The following is an 18,313-nucleotide window of genomic DNA, read 5'->3' on the forward strand; positions in this document are numbered from 1 at the left end:
ATGTCTCAATGGGGCTTGTAACTGCAAGTTTTCATTTCTCTCTCTTTCTATATGTATACATGTACACAGCATGCATTTATGTATACATATACTATTACATGCATATATGTGCGTATATATCTATGTATCTATAAAATTATGCATTCAGGTTAGGATACGCTGTCTAAAATGTTGTTGCTTTCCTGCTTCTCTTCTGCTGTTTCTAGGCACAACCTGCCAGGACGATGACAGTCACTTATTCCAGCAAAGTAGCAAATGCCACTTTCTTTGGATTTCACAGATTACTCCTAAAGTGGAAAGGCAGCATCTACAAATTGCTGTACAGAGAATTTATTGTTTTTGCTACTCTTTACACAGCGATAAGTGTATTATACAGGTACACTCTTTCCAATTCACATCTCAATAAATGTTGTACTGAAGTTTCACACTTCATAGTGTTAGGCTGATGAATGACGGTTGTGGGGGGGAAGTTACTACATAAATGTTGTCTTTTCCTTGGACCTTTTCTAATATCCATTCCTTTTCACATTTACTTTAATGTTCCAGGGAAAGCCTGCAGTGTATAAATGAAATATAAAATTATATTCAGCTGATTCTACTTTCAGCCCAGTATTGAGGAACTGTCCTACTGAAGTTAGGCTAAATAGACACCCATAGCTAGATGATGTTATATAGTTTTTATCATTCTGATGTCAAGCTGGCAGCAGTGAACATGTCTCTCTGCTTTAAATTATAAGTACAGAGCTTTCACTCTACTTGCAGAACTGTATCTTCTGTTGCTCAGGGGTAATTTCTTTAACAATCCTGAAAGGTAATAATTTGAGAGACAGGTTATATAATCAAGAAACACAAAGTTATGCTTAAAGCTAGGACAGTGTGGCAAACTTTCTTTTTAAGCTTGCAGAGGGCCAAGCAAAACTATATGGAAACCAGACATGGTTATTACCTGTGTGTCACCCAGCATCTGGGAGGGTCACATTAGAAGGGGAGTTGCTTGTCCACCAAGGTGTGAATTAAACACCTGTATGACAGATGCAATGCATCAATTAGTACATCAATTAGAAACTCTAAACTGATGAAGTACACTACACGGAAGCATAATAATCATGATTCAGCTCTTACCTTGATTTGTAGTTAGACCTCAGTGCTTGCTTTTTATGTGAAGCAAGGAGAAACTGATGTTCAGTTTGTCTGTGATTAACCAGTAATTTTCCAAAGTGTTCAGTAATCTATACCTGTAAATTTGGAAAGAAGATTATTACATTAATATGTAGAGAAACACCAGAGTCACACATTTATTTAAATTAATCTATTAGTAGTTTTACTGAAATGCTAGGCAATTAAAGACCATAGTACGTACACCATGGAAAGCTTTCTATGCGCACTTTTTATTGCAGAATTGTAAGCAAAACTTGGCAAAAATTTGTCATGTTTTCCTTTTATATGAAATCAAATAATAACTGTAATACTCATCTATACAAATAAAATAACTGTTTATATTTAAGCTTGTTGTATATCATTCTCCATGGGCAGAAGCTGCCATGCTCCACTCATATTTTATCACCTGGTGAATATTCTCCTCACTGCAAAATAAATACTGTTGGTGTGCTTTTAATCTTGTGGAAAAGAAAATTTTTGTAGGAGTAAGAGTAATAACTACTGCACCAACGTAGCATTTTCAAATAAGAGCAATTAGAGATTAGTAATCTCTTGCAATTGAAGCAGCCCTGAGCCTTTTTATTAAGTAGCCCTCTGAAAAATGAGCAAGCTATACCTGCAGACATGTGGCTTCTTGTTGGCTTTGGTCTGTATGAGATGGCAAGCTAATTCTCCAGGTATATTGATCCTAATTAGTAGTGCCAATCAAAATTGTCATGAGAAAACTGCAAAAACCAGGGAATAACAGTGTCTTTTTCTCCAACTTCTTTACTATGTGCCAAAAGTGTTCAGCACTTTATCTTTAAGAATTCACTTGAAAACATTAGCCAGGTTTGCTCCCGATTGCACATGCCTGATTGTTTATACATATTTGCACATTATATTTAGTGACAGAGTATTATGAAAGGACAGATACATTTTATTTTTGCTGCAGATTTTTTCTTACAGGTAGCCAAAAACGGTTCTTTGAAAAATTATCAATTTACTGTGACAAATATGCTGAACAAATCCCGGTAACTTTTGTGCTTGGTAAGTACTGGTTATATATGACATTCTCCAGTGCTGTCTCTGAATCTCCATGCATGGACATATTTCAGAGCTGAGGGGCATATGGGAGGCTAGAGGCTCACAATAAAATCATCAGCTTCCACCAGGTCTCCTTAAATTTGAGTTGCATTTATCACATCAACATTTATGTTCATGTTCTTAATATACCAACAAAAGACTAAGGTTTCCATATGTGCATATGTATATAATAATAGAACAGAAGCATTTAGGTTGGAAAAAACCTTTAAGATCAAGTCCAACCATTGACCTAACACTGCCAAGTCCACCACTAAACTATGTCCCTAGGTGCTGTAGTTGATAGTGCCCGCTAACACTGACACACTGTGCCATATCTTTTAAAGCATTAAATCCACTCACTATTTACTACAGAAGAGGATATTTGGAAGTTCATGAGTATGAGATATTCAGCTGGAACAGGCCATTAAGTTACAGTGTCCACTAAATGATAAGCATTGATTGCAACCTGGATTTTTTTGTTGTTGTTGTGACTTACTGCATTTATTCTGGGATATGTAGCTGCTCAGTGATATTAATAACACTTTACAAACTTACTTACTTAAAGTAACCTAAACAGAAATCCTGATAGGCACTGGACTTTTTTTTCCTTCTAACCCCCAGGTTTCTATGTTACTTTGGTGGTGAATCGCTGGTGGAACCAGTTTGTGAACTTGCCATGGCCAGATCGACTGATGTTCCTCATCTCCAGCTGCGTCCAGGGCAGAGATGAATATGGGCGCTTGTTGAGGAGGACTCTCATGCGTTATGTGAATTTAACATCTCTGCTGATCTTTCGCTCTGTGAGCACAGCCGTGTACAAAAGGTTTCCCACCATGGACCACGTAGTAGGAGCAGGTACCGCCAAGTCCTTCTCTCCAGAATTTCTTTCCTTTTCCTCAGAGGTGGAGGGGAGGGAAGGAGCAGGACTCTTTTTTCTTTCATCTTTGTCCCTGTATGTCCCTCGAACTAACCCATATCTAAGCTGCAACCTTTCTGGCTTACATGAAGTGCCCTTAAGTGTGCATCTTTAATGCTCTTAAAGTCTTTATCTAGTGACACTATAGAAATCAGAAGGCGTTTGAGGCTCTTATGTGGAGCTGTTTTCAGATATCATGGAGGCAACAGGCCTGCCAAGAACACACAGGCACATGGAGCCAGTACAAAGTTCTCCAAAGGATGAAAAAGAATGTAGTTGCACTGTAGCATGATGCAGGAGGAATGGTGGCTTGTTATACGGCATTGCCTCATTGTCTAGGATATAACCTTGTCTTGAGTATCAGAGACTCTGCGGGCATTTGGAAGTACAGCTTTATCTCAATTATTTGTAAATAGATTGCATAGGTCATAGATTTATTATGATACACTTAAAAACCTCCAACCACCAAGGTGTTTTCTTTAAATTTAACACCTCAACTGAAGCTCAGTTTTTTAGAGATAAATAAGTATTAAGCACGTCTTTATTTTGTTGATTGTTTTGGTAACACAATGAGTGTGATGATGGAAAAGAAGAGTTAATCGTGTAAGAGTTTGTTGTCTATGAAGGACTGACTACTGAGTATTTAAAGGCAAAGTGTGATTCTGTGCCTTCTAAATGGCATGGTCAGTGTCAGGGGTAGGACACCAGTGCAGAGATGTGCGGATCTGTTCCAAATTGGAGAAGTCATACATTTTTTATTGAATATCTTGTACTTCTTACAATTATTCCTTTGGCAGAGGTTAGTAAGCAAAGTTGTAGCAGGTTAAAATATGCAGCATGTATATGTATATATGCATTTCAAATATGTGTGAGAAGCTTCGAGTGTTAAAAAAAAATCCACACAGAATGCACTGATCTTACTGAAAGGAAATAATTTGTATTGGATTCAGTTGTATTTTGAAGTTCTCTTCCTTGTGCCATTCAACAAAACTGTTTACCTGAGCCTGTGAGAGGTCAAGGAAGCTTCTGTCACTCTCCCCAGCAATCTGCTTCTAATACACACTGGAAAATTACAACATTTCCAGCAAGCTAATCCAGCTCTGCCTCCCTATTGCTAAAGACAATCTGTTCCAAAAAAGACAAAATGTTGCAGTGTTGTACAAAAATTGTAGACAGGAAAACAAGATTTTTTTTTTCTATACAGTAGAAAATATTCTACTATAAACTGTATAACTAAGTATTGGCAGTGTAATCAGCTCTGTGGATTTCAGTACTTACTCTGTAGGTTTTAATGCACATTGCGCCACAGAATCTTTGTTGATGCAGTACTGAGCACTTGAGGGTATAGTTTGCTCCTATTAACATCCAGTGATTAAGTACTCTGCAATTATTCCCTCTCTAGCTCCCCATGGCATTACATGTCAGACTGCATGGGAGCACAATATCTAATGTGAACCTGAATGGCAGGATCCAGTACTTACAGCATAGTCCTCGTGGAAACCACTTGTGCCATTTTCCATTTTGCTATCAAACCAAGCACTGCCACAGCGTAACTATTGCTTCACGTTTCCCTTTTCAGCAAATGATCTGCTTAAATTCATAGATTTCATATCTGAAAACAGTATCATGACAATCTAGTCTGAGTCATCCATAACACAAGGCAGAAAAGCTTACTCACAACATCCTTTATCATGTTGCAATTTCTGACTGAGCTATAATAACTTCTAGGAATATAACCAGTCCTGATTTAAAATTCAGCTAAGGATAATGGAGACTACATCCTAGGTGAACTGACATTCACAATGATGAACTCCCTGTTGTAAAGTGAAATTTTGTTCGTAGCCTGAACTTGCACAGAGTCATCTTCTAATCACTGGATTTTTTAATGGGTTTGGGTTATTCTTTTATTTATATGAAAACACTGTTTTCTCTCAAAAGCTACCTGTTAGCAGAGTGCATAAAGACTTGAATAAACTTAGGAGCTTCACCTTCTGTAGTTTCTCTCTACAAGGTACAGTCTTCAGTGCTGGATCTTCTCACTCTTTTCTAAAGCTTTCCCATTTTTTAGCGTTCTTTATGGAGCTGTAGGAAGCAGACGCACGTAGATTCATGATGTTTTGATGCTGAGTGCTGCGGCATGTATGGCGTAAGCATCAAATGACTAGCAGCAGTCTTGAGCATACCAACCCTGTTGGCTGCCAGAGGAAAGTTGGATGCTCAAGAGCACAAGTCTCAAAAAACATGAGTAATGAGTCAGCAGACGGGCAGAGAGCAGCCCCAAACAGCTGACAGGAAATGCTGAAGAGAAACATGAGGTGTGAGCCCAACTAAATGAATGTCTACGGACAGCTGAAGTTTACGGTTCCAAACCTTCTACTGGAATGAAGTACTGAAATTAATTATTTCCCATGTAAACACAGAAGCATAAAGTGAAACTTTTATCTGCCTGACTGTTCTTAGCGCACTCTGGAGACATGGGAGATGATCGCTATTCGGTTCCTTCTTCTCAAACCAAGAGTCTTCAGAGTATTTCATGTGGGTACCCTGAAGCAGTCACATCTCAAACCATTCAGTTTTGATTGGAGAACTGAATACTCTTCAAAACCCTTGGGGGAGAACACAAGTGATTTTTTCCAGCCAGGCCTGTGTTCTCATCAATGGTTTTCCCATAAGATCACTTTGGCTGACACTGCTCACATTAGCATCCTTTGATTCTTTATTGAGTAGATCCCATGTCAAGCTTTTCATCCTTTCACAAGGATTCAGTGCCCTGTCATGCCTTAGATGATCCTTTTCAAGATCTTGGCACAGTATCTGTCAAATATTTTCAGTTTTCTGGATCTGCTCCAGTCTTCCAGCGTTTGTCAAAACCAACAGTCTTGTTTGGAGAGTTCCTCAGTTAATTATTTGAATATTCTTGACCAAAAATAGCCTGACCATATTTAGAAACCATTTAATTTTAATAACTGAGGTTTAATATTCTCCCTTGTATTTGATGGAATATGAAGTGTTTCTTTACCACTGCAATAACGGCAAGCAGTTCTGAAGTGCATATTGTTTGTGTTGCTATAACATTAATCAGAAGTAAGAGCAATCTAGAATTGTTTAATAACTTCTGTGAGAAGAATACTAGGCACTATTAACATTCATCAAAGACAATATTTAATTAATATAAACACAAGCACCTTAACTTTAAAAATTACTACAATTTGAATGTTATTGTTAAAAGAACAAGGCTTTGTTGAGCTTTTCTTAACAAAAAGGTACCCAGCGTAAGTGGAGAGCTGAAGTGATTCCTGGAGCTTTGCTGTTCTCTGTGACCCCCTCAGGCTGTGTCCTTCCAGATAATGACTTTCCAGAGCCTCTCAAGTGACTTGCATCCAGCATTTACTCCAGACTGTCAATGTTCTGCTATTCTCTCTGTCTGTTTCAGCCTGATAGAAACATCCTCTCCTGTCCCATAATGAGCAGGCTAGGCAGCCAAAAATCAAAGGCAGCCTGAAAGACTGACTTTTAGGAGCCAGGAGTCATGACGAGCAGGTCAATTTGTCTTGTTGCCTGATTATTTCTGTGCAGTTGTTTATGAGAACTGGCTGCAAACTGATGAAGGATCTTTTCAAAGCTATATCTTATTCTTTTCTCAAATTCCAGGATACTGCAGGAGTACTGTGTCTTGCTGCTGATCTTTTCATCTTCCACAGAATGTTCTGTCCTGTCCTTGTGTTCCTTCCTGGTAGCTGCAGTGTTTCATACCTTGACTTGTTCCAACTGTACAACAATGGCATTTTCATTTTACCCTATTCACATTTTTATACAAAACATAACTGAGTTTGTGTGTGTATATATTTTTCTTTTTGTCACTTCATGTACTTTTAGCAATATTAGCAATAATGGGCTAATACTTAGTTACTAGTTGGAGACTAGAAAAAAAAGTCCTGTCTGCTTCAAGTTCCTTTATTGAATTTTCAGCACTCAAACTTTGTAATTAATTGGCCGAGCCACCTATTTTAGGGCTGCCTTATTACTAACTTCATCTTGTTTTGGAGCTAATGCCAACACAACAAAAGAAGCCTTATATCCACCCTAGTAGCTGACACACAAACACACACAAGCAAAAGCTCAGAACCCCCAAACCTGAAGATTGCTCCAACCCCAGAAAATCCAGGATTCTAACCAAGAAAAATGTGACATTCCCCCTCGTGAATTTTCCGAGGTTGTTTTTCTCAAAGGCTGGGTGGAAGGAGGACAGCAGGGCTGAGCTTTCTCACCCACAAAGCCCGATGCAGTGGAGGTGTTGCTACAAAACCAGTCACCTCTGTGTCAGTCCCAGAGCTGCTGGGCAGCAGGTTTTGTCCTGCACAGCCCTGGCTGCCCTGCTCTCTGACCTTGGACTTGCTCGCAGCAGGGGGAGCGGGGCTCCGCGGGGCCAGGGGAACTCTGCAGGACACACCACACCTTCCCAGCACCCGGCCAGGCAAACCGCCAGGCAGAGAGCAGCTCCAGCCTGCAGCCCCTCAGCACGTCGTCTGGCCCCGTGTCCCGCTAGCAGCGGGATTTCTGGGCATGGTTCCTTTTCCATCTCTTTGCACGCCTCCGTAACCCCAAAGAAAACATGAAACACAATCTGGCAGGGAAGTGTTTCGCTGGCAGAAGGCACGGTCCCTGTTGAGCTCTGTTTCATGCATGCACTTACATCCTCTGTTGCTTGTTCACTGCTTTGCAGATTAACACAAAAATCATCACAATCAGAAGGTCAAGTAACTGCCCTTACAACATATGTTGAAATTTTGCTAAAAGCCATCATTGCTGAAAGGTTATAGTTTCTTGACTGATGTATCCAGTTCCTTACTTTTCTGAGAGTATGAAATTAGGGAGTAATTTGTACAATTCCTAGTATTATATGTATCTACAATATGTCAGCAGTCAGATGTGAGATCACAGTAACAGCAAATTATTGCATATATTGAGCAAGAGGGATTTTGTGTAGTTAGTTATTGCAAAAATAAGTTGTTTCAAGCAAGACCTATCCTGACGGAAAATACTAAAAAAAACCAGAAGAGGCTATTAGTTAGAATTATAAATAGTGTTTTGCATAGTCTTATGCAAATAACACATAAACAAATTCAAACATATTCAAAATGTACAACATCGGTTGCACTGACTGCACAGAATGACTGAAGTATTTTTTTTATGTAACTAGGTTTTATGACAAGATATGAAAGAAAAATTTTTGATGATCTTAAGTCTCCCCACCTTAAATACTGGGTTCCATTTGTCTGGTTTGGAAATTTGGCATCAAAGGCACGAAAAGAGGGAAGAATTCGAGACAGTGTAGATCTTCAGACACTGATGAACGTAAGTAGAGAAAGTAAATCTACAGAAAACTAATCTGAAATTGCTGTGCGGTAGCTTTTCACTTACATAGTTTGATTTAGTGCACACAGCTCTCCAGTGTCATCAAAATTATCTTTTTCAACATTCGCACCACTTTTCTATGTACCAGTATACACTCAAGTACACACAGCAGCAGATCGCTGGGATTGTATTTGTATGATTAAGAAGGTATTAACTGAAGCAACAAATTGATGAGTAAAAAAATATTGTAACGTTGTTGTAAATTTATACTTGTTCCATTGCTGCAGGAAAAAAAAAAATGAGAATAATTTGACATTTTGAAGATTTTAATATCAGTTTCAGGGAAGATAATTTCCCTGAATATTTCATGAAGTGGTCAAACATCTTTTTATGATATAATATATTCTCTTTCGTGTATCACTAGAATGTAGATAAGATAGAAACAAAAGGTAATTTGTGAAGAAATACGTACTATTCTCCAACTCCATAAACTAAGTGAATATTCAAACATGACAATAGGGTACAGGATATAATTATTATATCAGTTTATATACACTACACTTTCTTATCTTCCTGTCTTTTTACACGTGCAAAAATGAATCAAACACAAGACTTATAATTTTGAATTGGCCCTGATGCAATTTTACTTTGCTGGGAGTTGTTTTCTTCCTTATTTTTTTTTTTCCTTGTAGGAGATGAACAAATACCGATCTTGGTGTAGTCTTTTGTTTGGTTATGACTGGGTTGGAATTCCACTGGTCTATACCCAGGTACTGAGACATTATCCTTTACAATATTTGAAACACCGTTTCCATAAAAGGGAGTTTGGTGCAGGACATCCATAGACTCAACCAGGGTCTCTGAGCTGTTGAACACTTGTTGACTCCCACATGACTATGGATGCCTGGCTAACTATTTAAGTTATATTCAATGTGGAAATGTTTTGAAGGCCTTGAATAATTTGGGAAAGGGGAGGGAAGCACTGAAATGTTTTTATGTTTCCTGGGTGTTCTTCCTGGCTATGATTATTCCTGTGGCCTCTCTATTTGCAATATCTCGCTGCAGATTTGTAAATTATATGGCAAAAGGCAGTCAGACATCTTTGGTTATGTGTTGCCTTATGCATGAGATTGTATGATTGCATGATTTCAATGAAGTTTTGTTCTCTGCAGGTTGTTACGCTCGCAGTCTATACTTTTTTCTTTGCCTGCCTGATAGGGCGCCAATTTTTGGATACTGACCAAGGGTATCAGGGACATGACTTAGATCTTTACATTCCAATCTTCACGCTGTTACAGTTCTTCTTCTACGCAGGATGGCTAAAGGTAAACTAGCTTTCTGTAAGGGCCATGGGGGAACCCTCGCTAAGGAAGCTGGGGAAGGTGTCAGAGCTGAAGTCAAAGGGTCAGATTTGTGGCACACTGTAAAATCACCAAAGATTAATCAAGTTACAGAAAAGCTGCATTGAGCCCAAAGTGTCCTGTGTTTATAAGGAAACATAATCCAGATACATTTTTAATTCTACCTGCCAGATCTTACAGTAAGAAACAGTCGAGAACCTGAAAGAGCCCATTTTCGTAGGACCAATGCAGCTATACCTCCCTAAGGAAGTGTTACTCCAGCAAAATCCGGTCCCAGGACTTGGATTATAAAATGACAGATGAAAGGTTAAAAAAAAACAAAAAACAAAAACCCTACAAATCCACACTTTCTTCCACTCTGCTGTGCGATGGGCAAATATTGCTGCAGACCTGGCACAGGCTGAAAGGGACTGAATCATACTTTCTTCTTAGGATCAAAGCCAGACTTTAGTATCTGCCGTTAACTTAATCAGACGCAGGCAATTAAAGGTCTCCAGTTCCAAAGGGCTATCGAACAGTGACAGACAATATTGGTTACAACTCCGCCACATAAAAACGTTCATTAAAAAGAAGAGTTATAGAAGGAATTGGATGTTACCCATCAGCTAATTGATGTCTGGTCAGTTAACCTATCGCCATCAACTATAGTTAAGTAATTAAGCCACATACCCCACGGTGGTCCTCTCCTCTGCAATGAGTATCAAGGTAGGCTAACTGGACAAAAGTTTTGAATAAAAAGCAAATTGGTACATTAGAGTCCATGTGCATTAAGGTTTCCCTTCGGGATTATTAATCATGGCTGGAAACTTGGAGCTAGCTTTTCTGTTAGGTTATAATTGCACAAAATTGGCCAGTTTTAGAGCTCCCTTCCCACAGCCAACTCCAAACAGTGGAGTAGAGAGGGCAGCACACCAAGCTGGCAGATCACAGTAGACAGTAAAGTGCCTGTAGGGCAAGCTCCTCTAGTCCTGTGTCCTAGGAAATTGCAAGCGGGGGCCAGGGTGAAGAAGGGGGTTGCCACATAGGGACCAGCCTGGAGGGGAAGCAGGAGAGAGGAAGGGAGGCTGGCAGGGCTGGGGAAGTGCACTGCTCCTGCAGAAGTGTGGGGCTCTATCTCTAGGCAATATCTTCCAGGGTTTTATTAGCGGGTTACAAAACTGTACGCTGTTTCTCTTGACTGCCCTACTGGTGCTACTGAGGGGGGAATCGTTTCCCCTTCATTAGCACCCAAGGCTGTCAGTAGCATCTCTTCCAGTCAGGCTCAGGGCTCCCAGCCAGCTGCTGTCTATGGCAGGTACAAGATGCCATTGAAATTGAAAAACCTTCTGCATAAGAAAGTGAAAGGGAGGAGAAGTGGTTTTAAAGAGCTGATTTAATATTGGTGGTGCTCACTCAGACCGGAGGTTTGTCCGAGCCTGCAGTGCCCCTGAGTCAGGATATTTCTGTCTTGAAGGTTACAGCCGGTTTCCTGCTGAGTGCGTTGGGCTTTGCCTGCCAGGCTGCAGAAATGGCCCCCAGCTATTGACTTCCAGTAACTTGGCAATTCCTCAGAAATGATGGCTAAACTGAGCTCATTCTTTGGCCTCGGGCCTGGTTTGTTATACCTACAATACAGGGGCAAAGTTTCCCATCACGTGAGACACTTCTAAATCTCCATTTTCATTACAGTGGTAGACGGGCTGTCCAAATACAGGGCTTAGTTGCCCAGTAGTACTTTACTTTGCAGAAAACTAAGTCCTGTCTTATATCACAGGACCAGGTCAGCCAAGAAAAAGGCCACCACTGCCATTCCCTCTGTCCCAGCCCTGCTGACATTTTTATTTCATGTGGCAGGTATTACAGTGGATTTCTGGGCAGTGATCCCTCAGTTTACACTGATCTGGTCCAGTATCTTCCCTGGCTTCTGAATTCTGCCTTATTGCTATTGCAGAACTTCTATAGCTTCACCCCAAATTTAATGCCATGGGGCAGGCCAATGAGTGTGAGCAGAGGTGTCCCCTGTCTCCTTTTCATTCCTTCTGCCTTATGTGGGGGTTTTGTCATGTTAGTTTGCTCCACAGCTCATTCATCATCTTCCACCACTGGCCTGGGAAATCCTGGCCTAGGAGAGTCAGCGAAGGCCTATCCACTGGTACAACCTAGAGGCACATAGGAATAAATAGCCAGGGAGTGACTGCCTTACTATTACAAGTCAGCTGTCCATAGCTAGTTTTATGAGCAGGGCTGTTTGATCATATAGTTTCTTTACCCATATCCATGTTAAACAAAGGACCTGGCCACTGCTCCTGTGCATGGCCCTGGTGACCAGCGGGAAGACTTGGTAGGGTCAGCAAGAGCACGATCAGCTTCAAAACCAGGGTTTAACAAGACAAACAGAAGGAGAAAAGCATGAAGGGGAGAGGATGTCAGGAGAAGAGAAGTCTCTGGTTGTTTTTCCATTTATTTATTTATTCCTTTGGAGGGAGCAGGACTGGATGAGGCTATGGGCAGCCAGAGAGGTTACCTTTCCCAGCCTAGTTCCCAGATTAAGGTGCCTCACCACAAAGGTGCCTGAGCTCACTGTTAGTTGTTTCCTCCACAGGATGGGCTTCTGCCCTGCAGTTTTAATCACTTCATGTACAGAAAAACAAAACAGCAGGCTTCATTAAAGAATAAACTCAGTTCCTGTCTCTTGGCTTTGGCTACCATGATGCACAGCATCCACTTGAGTCAAGTCTTTTGGTGGGCTGCTTTTCCTGAAAAGCTGCAGAGGGATGCCAACAGCATCACCCTGATAAAGAAGCAGGGGCTGAGAACTGAGCTGGAGGGATGAGCTGTACTTCCTCTGGCAGACTCCAGTTGCGGGGCTCAGAAATGGCCTGGCGAAGTATCATAGACCACAATGCAATAACAGAGCCCCCAGCTGCTAAACCGTTCATTTAAATCAGCCCAAGACAACAGTAAGGAAAGGTAATGACTATCTTATGTGACAATTACCGTGGCCCAGACATGTCTCCATTACCAGTAGGCCAGCAAAGACAATCATGATTGACAGCATCAACAAGGCAGCGAGGTATGAATCTATAGGGAAAGCAAGCTGTTCCTTCGTTGGGCTGGCAAAATCATCACACAGGAGCTCATGCTATGATTGCAAGTGACAGGCAGGGAGAGAGAGAAAAATCAGATCCTATTTTCTCTGCAGCAGCGGTCCTGACATGGCGTGCCAACCTCTATTCACTATCTCATTTTCCTTTCAGGTTGCTGAACAACTTATTAATCCATTTGGAGAAGATGATGATGATTTTGAAACTAACTGGTGCATCGATAGAAATTTACAGGTTGCTGTTGTTATTGCTTCTTGCAGTTTTACGGTACCATGGATTATCATTACATTTAACCCCATTTCTTATATCATGGTGCAAATTAAGGGCAACAAACATCATCAAAACAAATTCTTTCCCCAAAGGAGTATCTATGGCTGTGATCCCCAGATTTTATTTTTACAAGATAATGCATTCTGATTTAGGTATCTGGCATTTCTTGATGCCCCACTAAACATGCAAACAGCTGACCGCAAACTATAAGCTCACTTTATGCCTGGAAAAACACATAATGTAGGTCAATCCTGCAAATCCAAAAGCCATCTATTCCCACAGAGATGCAAACATGGTTTGCTAATCTAAATGTCTAGAGATTACAATATTGCATATGAATCTTCCTTTTAAAAAATGCAGTAAAGAGATCAAAAAGACCAAGCAGGGCCCTGAACTAATAAGCAGGGCCCATATCATTATTTGTGTTGAGATGCTGCCGCCCACAGCAGCATCTGTGGGCAGCACAGGAGCCAGCGTCCTCAGTAGCAGGAGCTGTGAGATGGCCAGGGTAGAGATATATTGCAGACAACCCCAGTTCCCAAACAGCCCCTGTCCGTCGATCGTGTCATGAAGGAGCCCAAAGACATGAAGAGGTCCCATGGCACCCACTGCTGCCCTTGCAGTAGAGCCAAGCATAAGGTTGAGCTGCTGTCAGACTCCACGTCTGCTGGGGACCGCTAAGCCTGCAAAGCAGAGCCCAGGTGTTAGAAAGAGCCAGAGCAGGGCAGGCAAACCAGCATACAAAGCAAACCAAGTCATGGAGGTATGTGTGGGGTGGGAGAGTCCTCGCCGCTGCTGAAGATGCTCTTTGGCTCTAACACCACTTCAGGCTGCTTGAGCTACGGTGCCTCAGAGCTCTTTGTATAAAATATATTGGAAGGCCCTAGAACAAGATCGTCATATATTTGGGTTTGAATATCATAAAATGTGTGTCGGAAAGCTTCTCAAACTCTGGACATTTTAAGAAGCACAGCTTATACTCTACACAGACTTCCCATAGCACACAGAGGACCATAAATCCGTTTAACCACATCATGTGTGAGGAAAGGAATTAAATCTGACACAAATATCTTTGCAGCATAGAAGACTCAAGTTACAATAAAATTTATGCTTTTATGAGTATAGGAGGGTATAGGAGGTGTATTTTATAATGCTGAGTCTTTTCCCAATGCCCATGCCAGCATACACAGCTTATTTTAAAGGGCTTCTGAAAGAAATGTTGACCCAAGGAATATAAAGCAGATTATTTTGTATACTGTACTATGTTGAAAGTGACATGATTTATACCAAAAAAATCTAAGGTCTCACTTCTGGCGGTGGACGAGATGCACATGAACTTACCGAGGATGGAGAAAGATATTTACTGGAATGATTCCTCTGCCCGGCCACCCTACACAAAAGCTGCTGCTGATTACTGTATTCCTTCATTCCTTGGATCAACTATTGAAATGGGGTGAGTGGCACTAAGGATCTTTAACACCATCAGAAAAATGACCACCCTCAGCATCATCACCAATGATGCTACTGGCAGGGCGTAGAGAGGCTGGTGTTGGTGGGATGATGTCTCCAGTGGTCCATGTGCTCATACAAATTGTGCACCCCTTGCTCAAATTGTGTAATTAAAAAATAGAGTACATTTGCAGGGAGGGTTTGTTGATAGTCATTGAGTGCAGGATGGCACCTTAAGGCAGTGACTGGCTTTTCTTACTAACTTTTTATTTACTACCTCTTCTTCATACATCCTCCAGCTAGCAAAATAGATATTCCTTTACTTGTTTTGTCAGCAGATGATGGCTAAAACCAGTCCAGAGTTTTGTGAAGATAAACAAAAAGTTATCTTAAATGTCGTATGACTTTTCATTGGCTAACAATCTAGGCATGGAAGTTGGAGTAACCAGATTTTGTGAAGAGATAAAGAAAATTAGTTAATTGCAGAGATCAACACAGGAACTATCATCATAAAGAAACATATAGAGGATACAGGATTTCCCCGTGTTGTCAGGATCTATATCAGAAATCAGTGATAGGCCAGTCAGCTTAGAAGCCATTGAGTTTAAACACTCATGACATGCTGTATGAATACGCCAGTAAGTGCAAATATCACTACAAACCAAATACCACTGCCTGAACAAACAACAGGGCAAGCATACCTTTTCATCTGAAAATCTTGTTTAAAACTTTAGATTAGCCATTTTTTTAACTTTAAAACTTATCTCAAGAATTTCTCTGTTTTTCCAAGGTTTTCCAGCCTTTGTCAAAATAAAAGGTGCTTAATTTTTTGCTTTGTTTGGCTTAGAAACTGGTGTTCTCTTATTTTTATTCCTCTCATTTTTCCATTTTTGCATGCATTCTGGTACAAAGAACAATGGTTTATATGAGTTTCTTTTATCACACACAGCCTTCTCAGAATTTATTTCCCTTCTGAAAAACTATAAAATGGCCGAAAGAAAAGAAGTAGAACAGTAAAGAAGAAAAGCCCATAGAATATAAAAATTTTTACTGCAATTCCTAGGAGGGGAAAAAGTGGTGAAGAAAGGAAGAAACATTATTAACTCCGCAAACAATTTTTTAGTAAGAAGCACTTCACACAAAAAAATTGAAGGAGAAGTGAATGAAAAACAGCTCCATGTTAGCCCCTGTGAAATGCAAGATGCTCTGATGTGTTGACTTTTTCATTAATTTTCTTTTCTGAACTGTTTCTCTGTTCATTTCTCTAAAAATAATGGGTAGTTCTTATGCAGACTTTAAAAACAAGATTCAAGTCCAAAGCAAATATATAAAACTTGAGCCCAAATCCGAAGTCTTCTCCAGTCCCCTCAGGCCAACATCTTCACATATGCTGGAAGAATTTCCGCTGTCCCTCCAGATCAATGAAGCCTCCATGTGCTCCTCACCTCAGATTTGGCCCAAGCCCCTTTGCCATCCTTGCCCTTAGGACAGGCCCCAGTGGGCCAGTTTGACTCGTCGTCTGGGGTGCACTAAGTCAGTAATATGTACTGAATTGCCTGGAAGATGAAGCAATAGTCGTTCTCATGAACCATCGAAGCTGGGCAGGAGAAGAGTACCAGGTACAGGAGGGGCTTTCAAACACACTGTCATGCCCCAGAAGTAAGTGAGATTTGGCCATCTGAGTAATTCCAACATTTTTTGAAACCATCACGCTATACTTCCAGGACCAGCTTTTTCATTGTCATTACTTTTGGCTGAAAGGTTCTTGTGAAAAAGTACCTATAGGCTGAGCAGGGTTTCTTTCTCCCCTTTTGCTCACCATAAATACAAGCCTAAGCATGCAGAGCTGCTGCAGAGGGCTGCAGCCCAAATATGAAATGGGACCAGGTGCCTGCCTGGATGCCCTTACAGCTTGGTCCTCAGGAGAAGAGACACCAAGACATGAAGAGCTTTCTGGGTGATCCAGCCAATCCAAAGGCACAAGCACTATTTCCTGACACCCTTACCCCTTTTTCACCCCTTCCATGCCCTTCCTTGGGGACACACTGGGGCTTGAGTTCCTGCTGAGACAACAGGATATATGTGTACATAGACCGCATGCTTCCTATCCGTACGTGACACCTACTATCTGGCTTTATTTGGCAGGTTGGCGGATACCGAATTCCTCTATGGGGAAGAGTGGCCCTGGGAAGAGGAGAAACATCGAAGACAACGATCAGTGCTGAGAAGAGTCAAGAGATTCCTCAGTGTCCACGAGGGCCCTTCGTCACCATCTCACCAGCGCTACAGTCGGCAGACTAGTGAGAATTCAGTGTTTTTCCCAGCAGATGAAAAGGGCCACATCAGACGGCTGCAAGAAATGCACACAAGAGGGAGACACTCTACCTCAAGCTTCAAGAAGAAACACGAAGGAGTTGACAGAAGTAACAGACTTCATAGTAGCAGAGATCTTGGACCCATAACAGAAACCTCAAGGAACGAGACACAGTGCAGTGACAGTGACATCTCATCTGAGACAATCAAGCCAGTTCCTGAGGTTGTCATCTCTGAAGCCAAGGAGAAAGCACCTGATGTGCTGGGTAGACCAGATTTGCAAACAGAGAGCACGGCAAGCATGCCAGAAGAGAAGCTCCAGAGGAGTCTCACTGAGGCAAATGTGTCTCTTCTGGACCACCCTTTTTTCCCCCCAGAAATTACTACCTACCTCTCAAGCTCTGACGTGCATCAGTCGCTTCCTACTGTGATAGGGGAGCCCAAACATGAACCCCCCGGTAGTAACATAGCCGGTTTCATAACAGATCCGGAGAGAAACCTTCAGAGATGGAGTTTACCGAGCTTCCATAGTCCTAGTACGGCGCCAAATGCTGATGCTGACCCGCCTTCAACAGATTCTGGGACAACTTCACAACAAAGGACTGTCAGTGATGGAAAAAATGTTACGTCTGCTGCTGCTCCAGAGTCATTTGAGATGCAGCATTTATGGGAAAACCTGGATACTAAAGAAACAGCCATACTAGAATTTTCTAATGAGAAAAGTGAAAGGAAACTTTGACCACGATTCCTGTGGATCTGACTGAACTTCCTATCTTCTCTTGAAAGTGGTTTTCACACAGCTTTGCTGAAAGTGCAGAAAGGCAGACATGATGCTCAGACAAGTCCTGAGCAAGATCCAGCAGAGGATTTGGGCACCTAAATAGGAGGCATTGTGGTGACATGCTTTGAGCCACCTGGTCACTGGCTTGAAATCTGTGGCCCTGTGGGGAAAACATTTATAGGGAGAGCTGGAAGCCTCAGGAGTGGATGCAAACCAGCCAGTGCACATAGCAAGGAGCTGTGTGGGCTCACCTAGAGGAAACACTAAGGCTGTCAGAAGAGCAGAGGTGGCTCTGCCCACTTTGGATCCACCCTGAACGTCACCACCTACGGCTGCTCCTTCAGATTAAGGCTCATGATGGCTTTGTAAGACCTACCAACAGTTTTGGTTTTAAGTGGTTGGAAGGGGATGTGTGGGCCTGTAGAGATTCAGCCCAACATCTCTCACTGTCTGGAGGAATACTTGAAAAATCAAGCTCCTCACTTGAATGGGGCAAGAGCCTGCTCCACTTCTGCTGAAGCTGTGACACTACTGAGTGGAAAAATAAAAGGATTCAATGTTT

General features: G+C 41.5%; 1 protein-coding gene across 1 annotated transcript; it reads left to right on the forward strand.

Annotated features, from left to right (window-relative positions):
- Positions 1-224: 224 nt before the first annotated feature.
- Positions 225-17,709, forward strand: BEST3 (bestrophin 3; the record flags this gene model as incomplete). Its single annotated transcript, XM_080363760.1, has 9 exons — positions 225-376; positions 2,093-2,187; positions 2,845-3,078; positions 8,340-8,494; positions 9,187-9,264; positions 9,667-9,819; positions 13,092-13,172; positions 14,510-14,661; positions 16,803-17,709. The coding sequence occupies 9 exons, from the start codon at positions 225-227 to the stop codon at positions 17,707-17,709; spliced, it is 2,007 nt and encodes a 668-aa protein (XP_080219886.1).
- Positions 17,710-18,313: the final 604 nt, after the last annotated feature.

This window comes from Nesoenas mayeri (assembly GCF_963082525.1).
Source record: "Nesoenas mayeri genome assembly, chromosome: 1".
In the NCBI taxonomy this organism is placed as follows: domain Eukaryota; kingdom Metazoa; phylum Chordata; class Aves; order Columbiformes; family Columbidae; genus Nesoenas; species Nesoenas mayeri.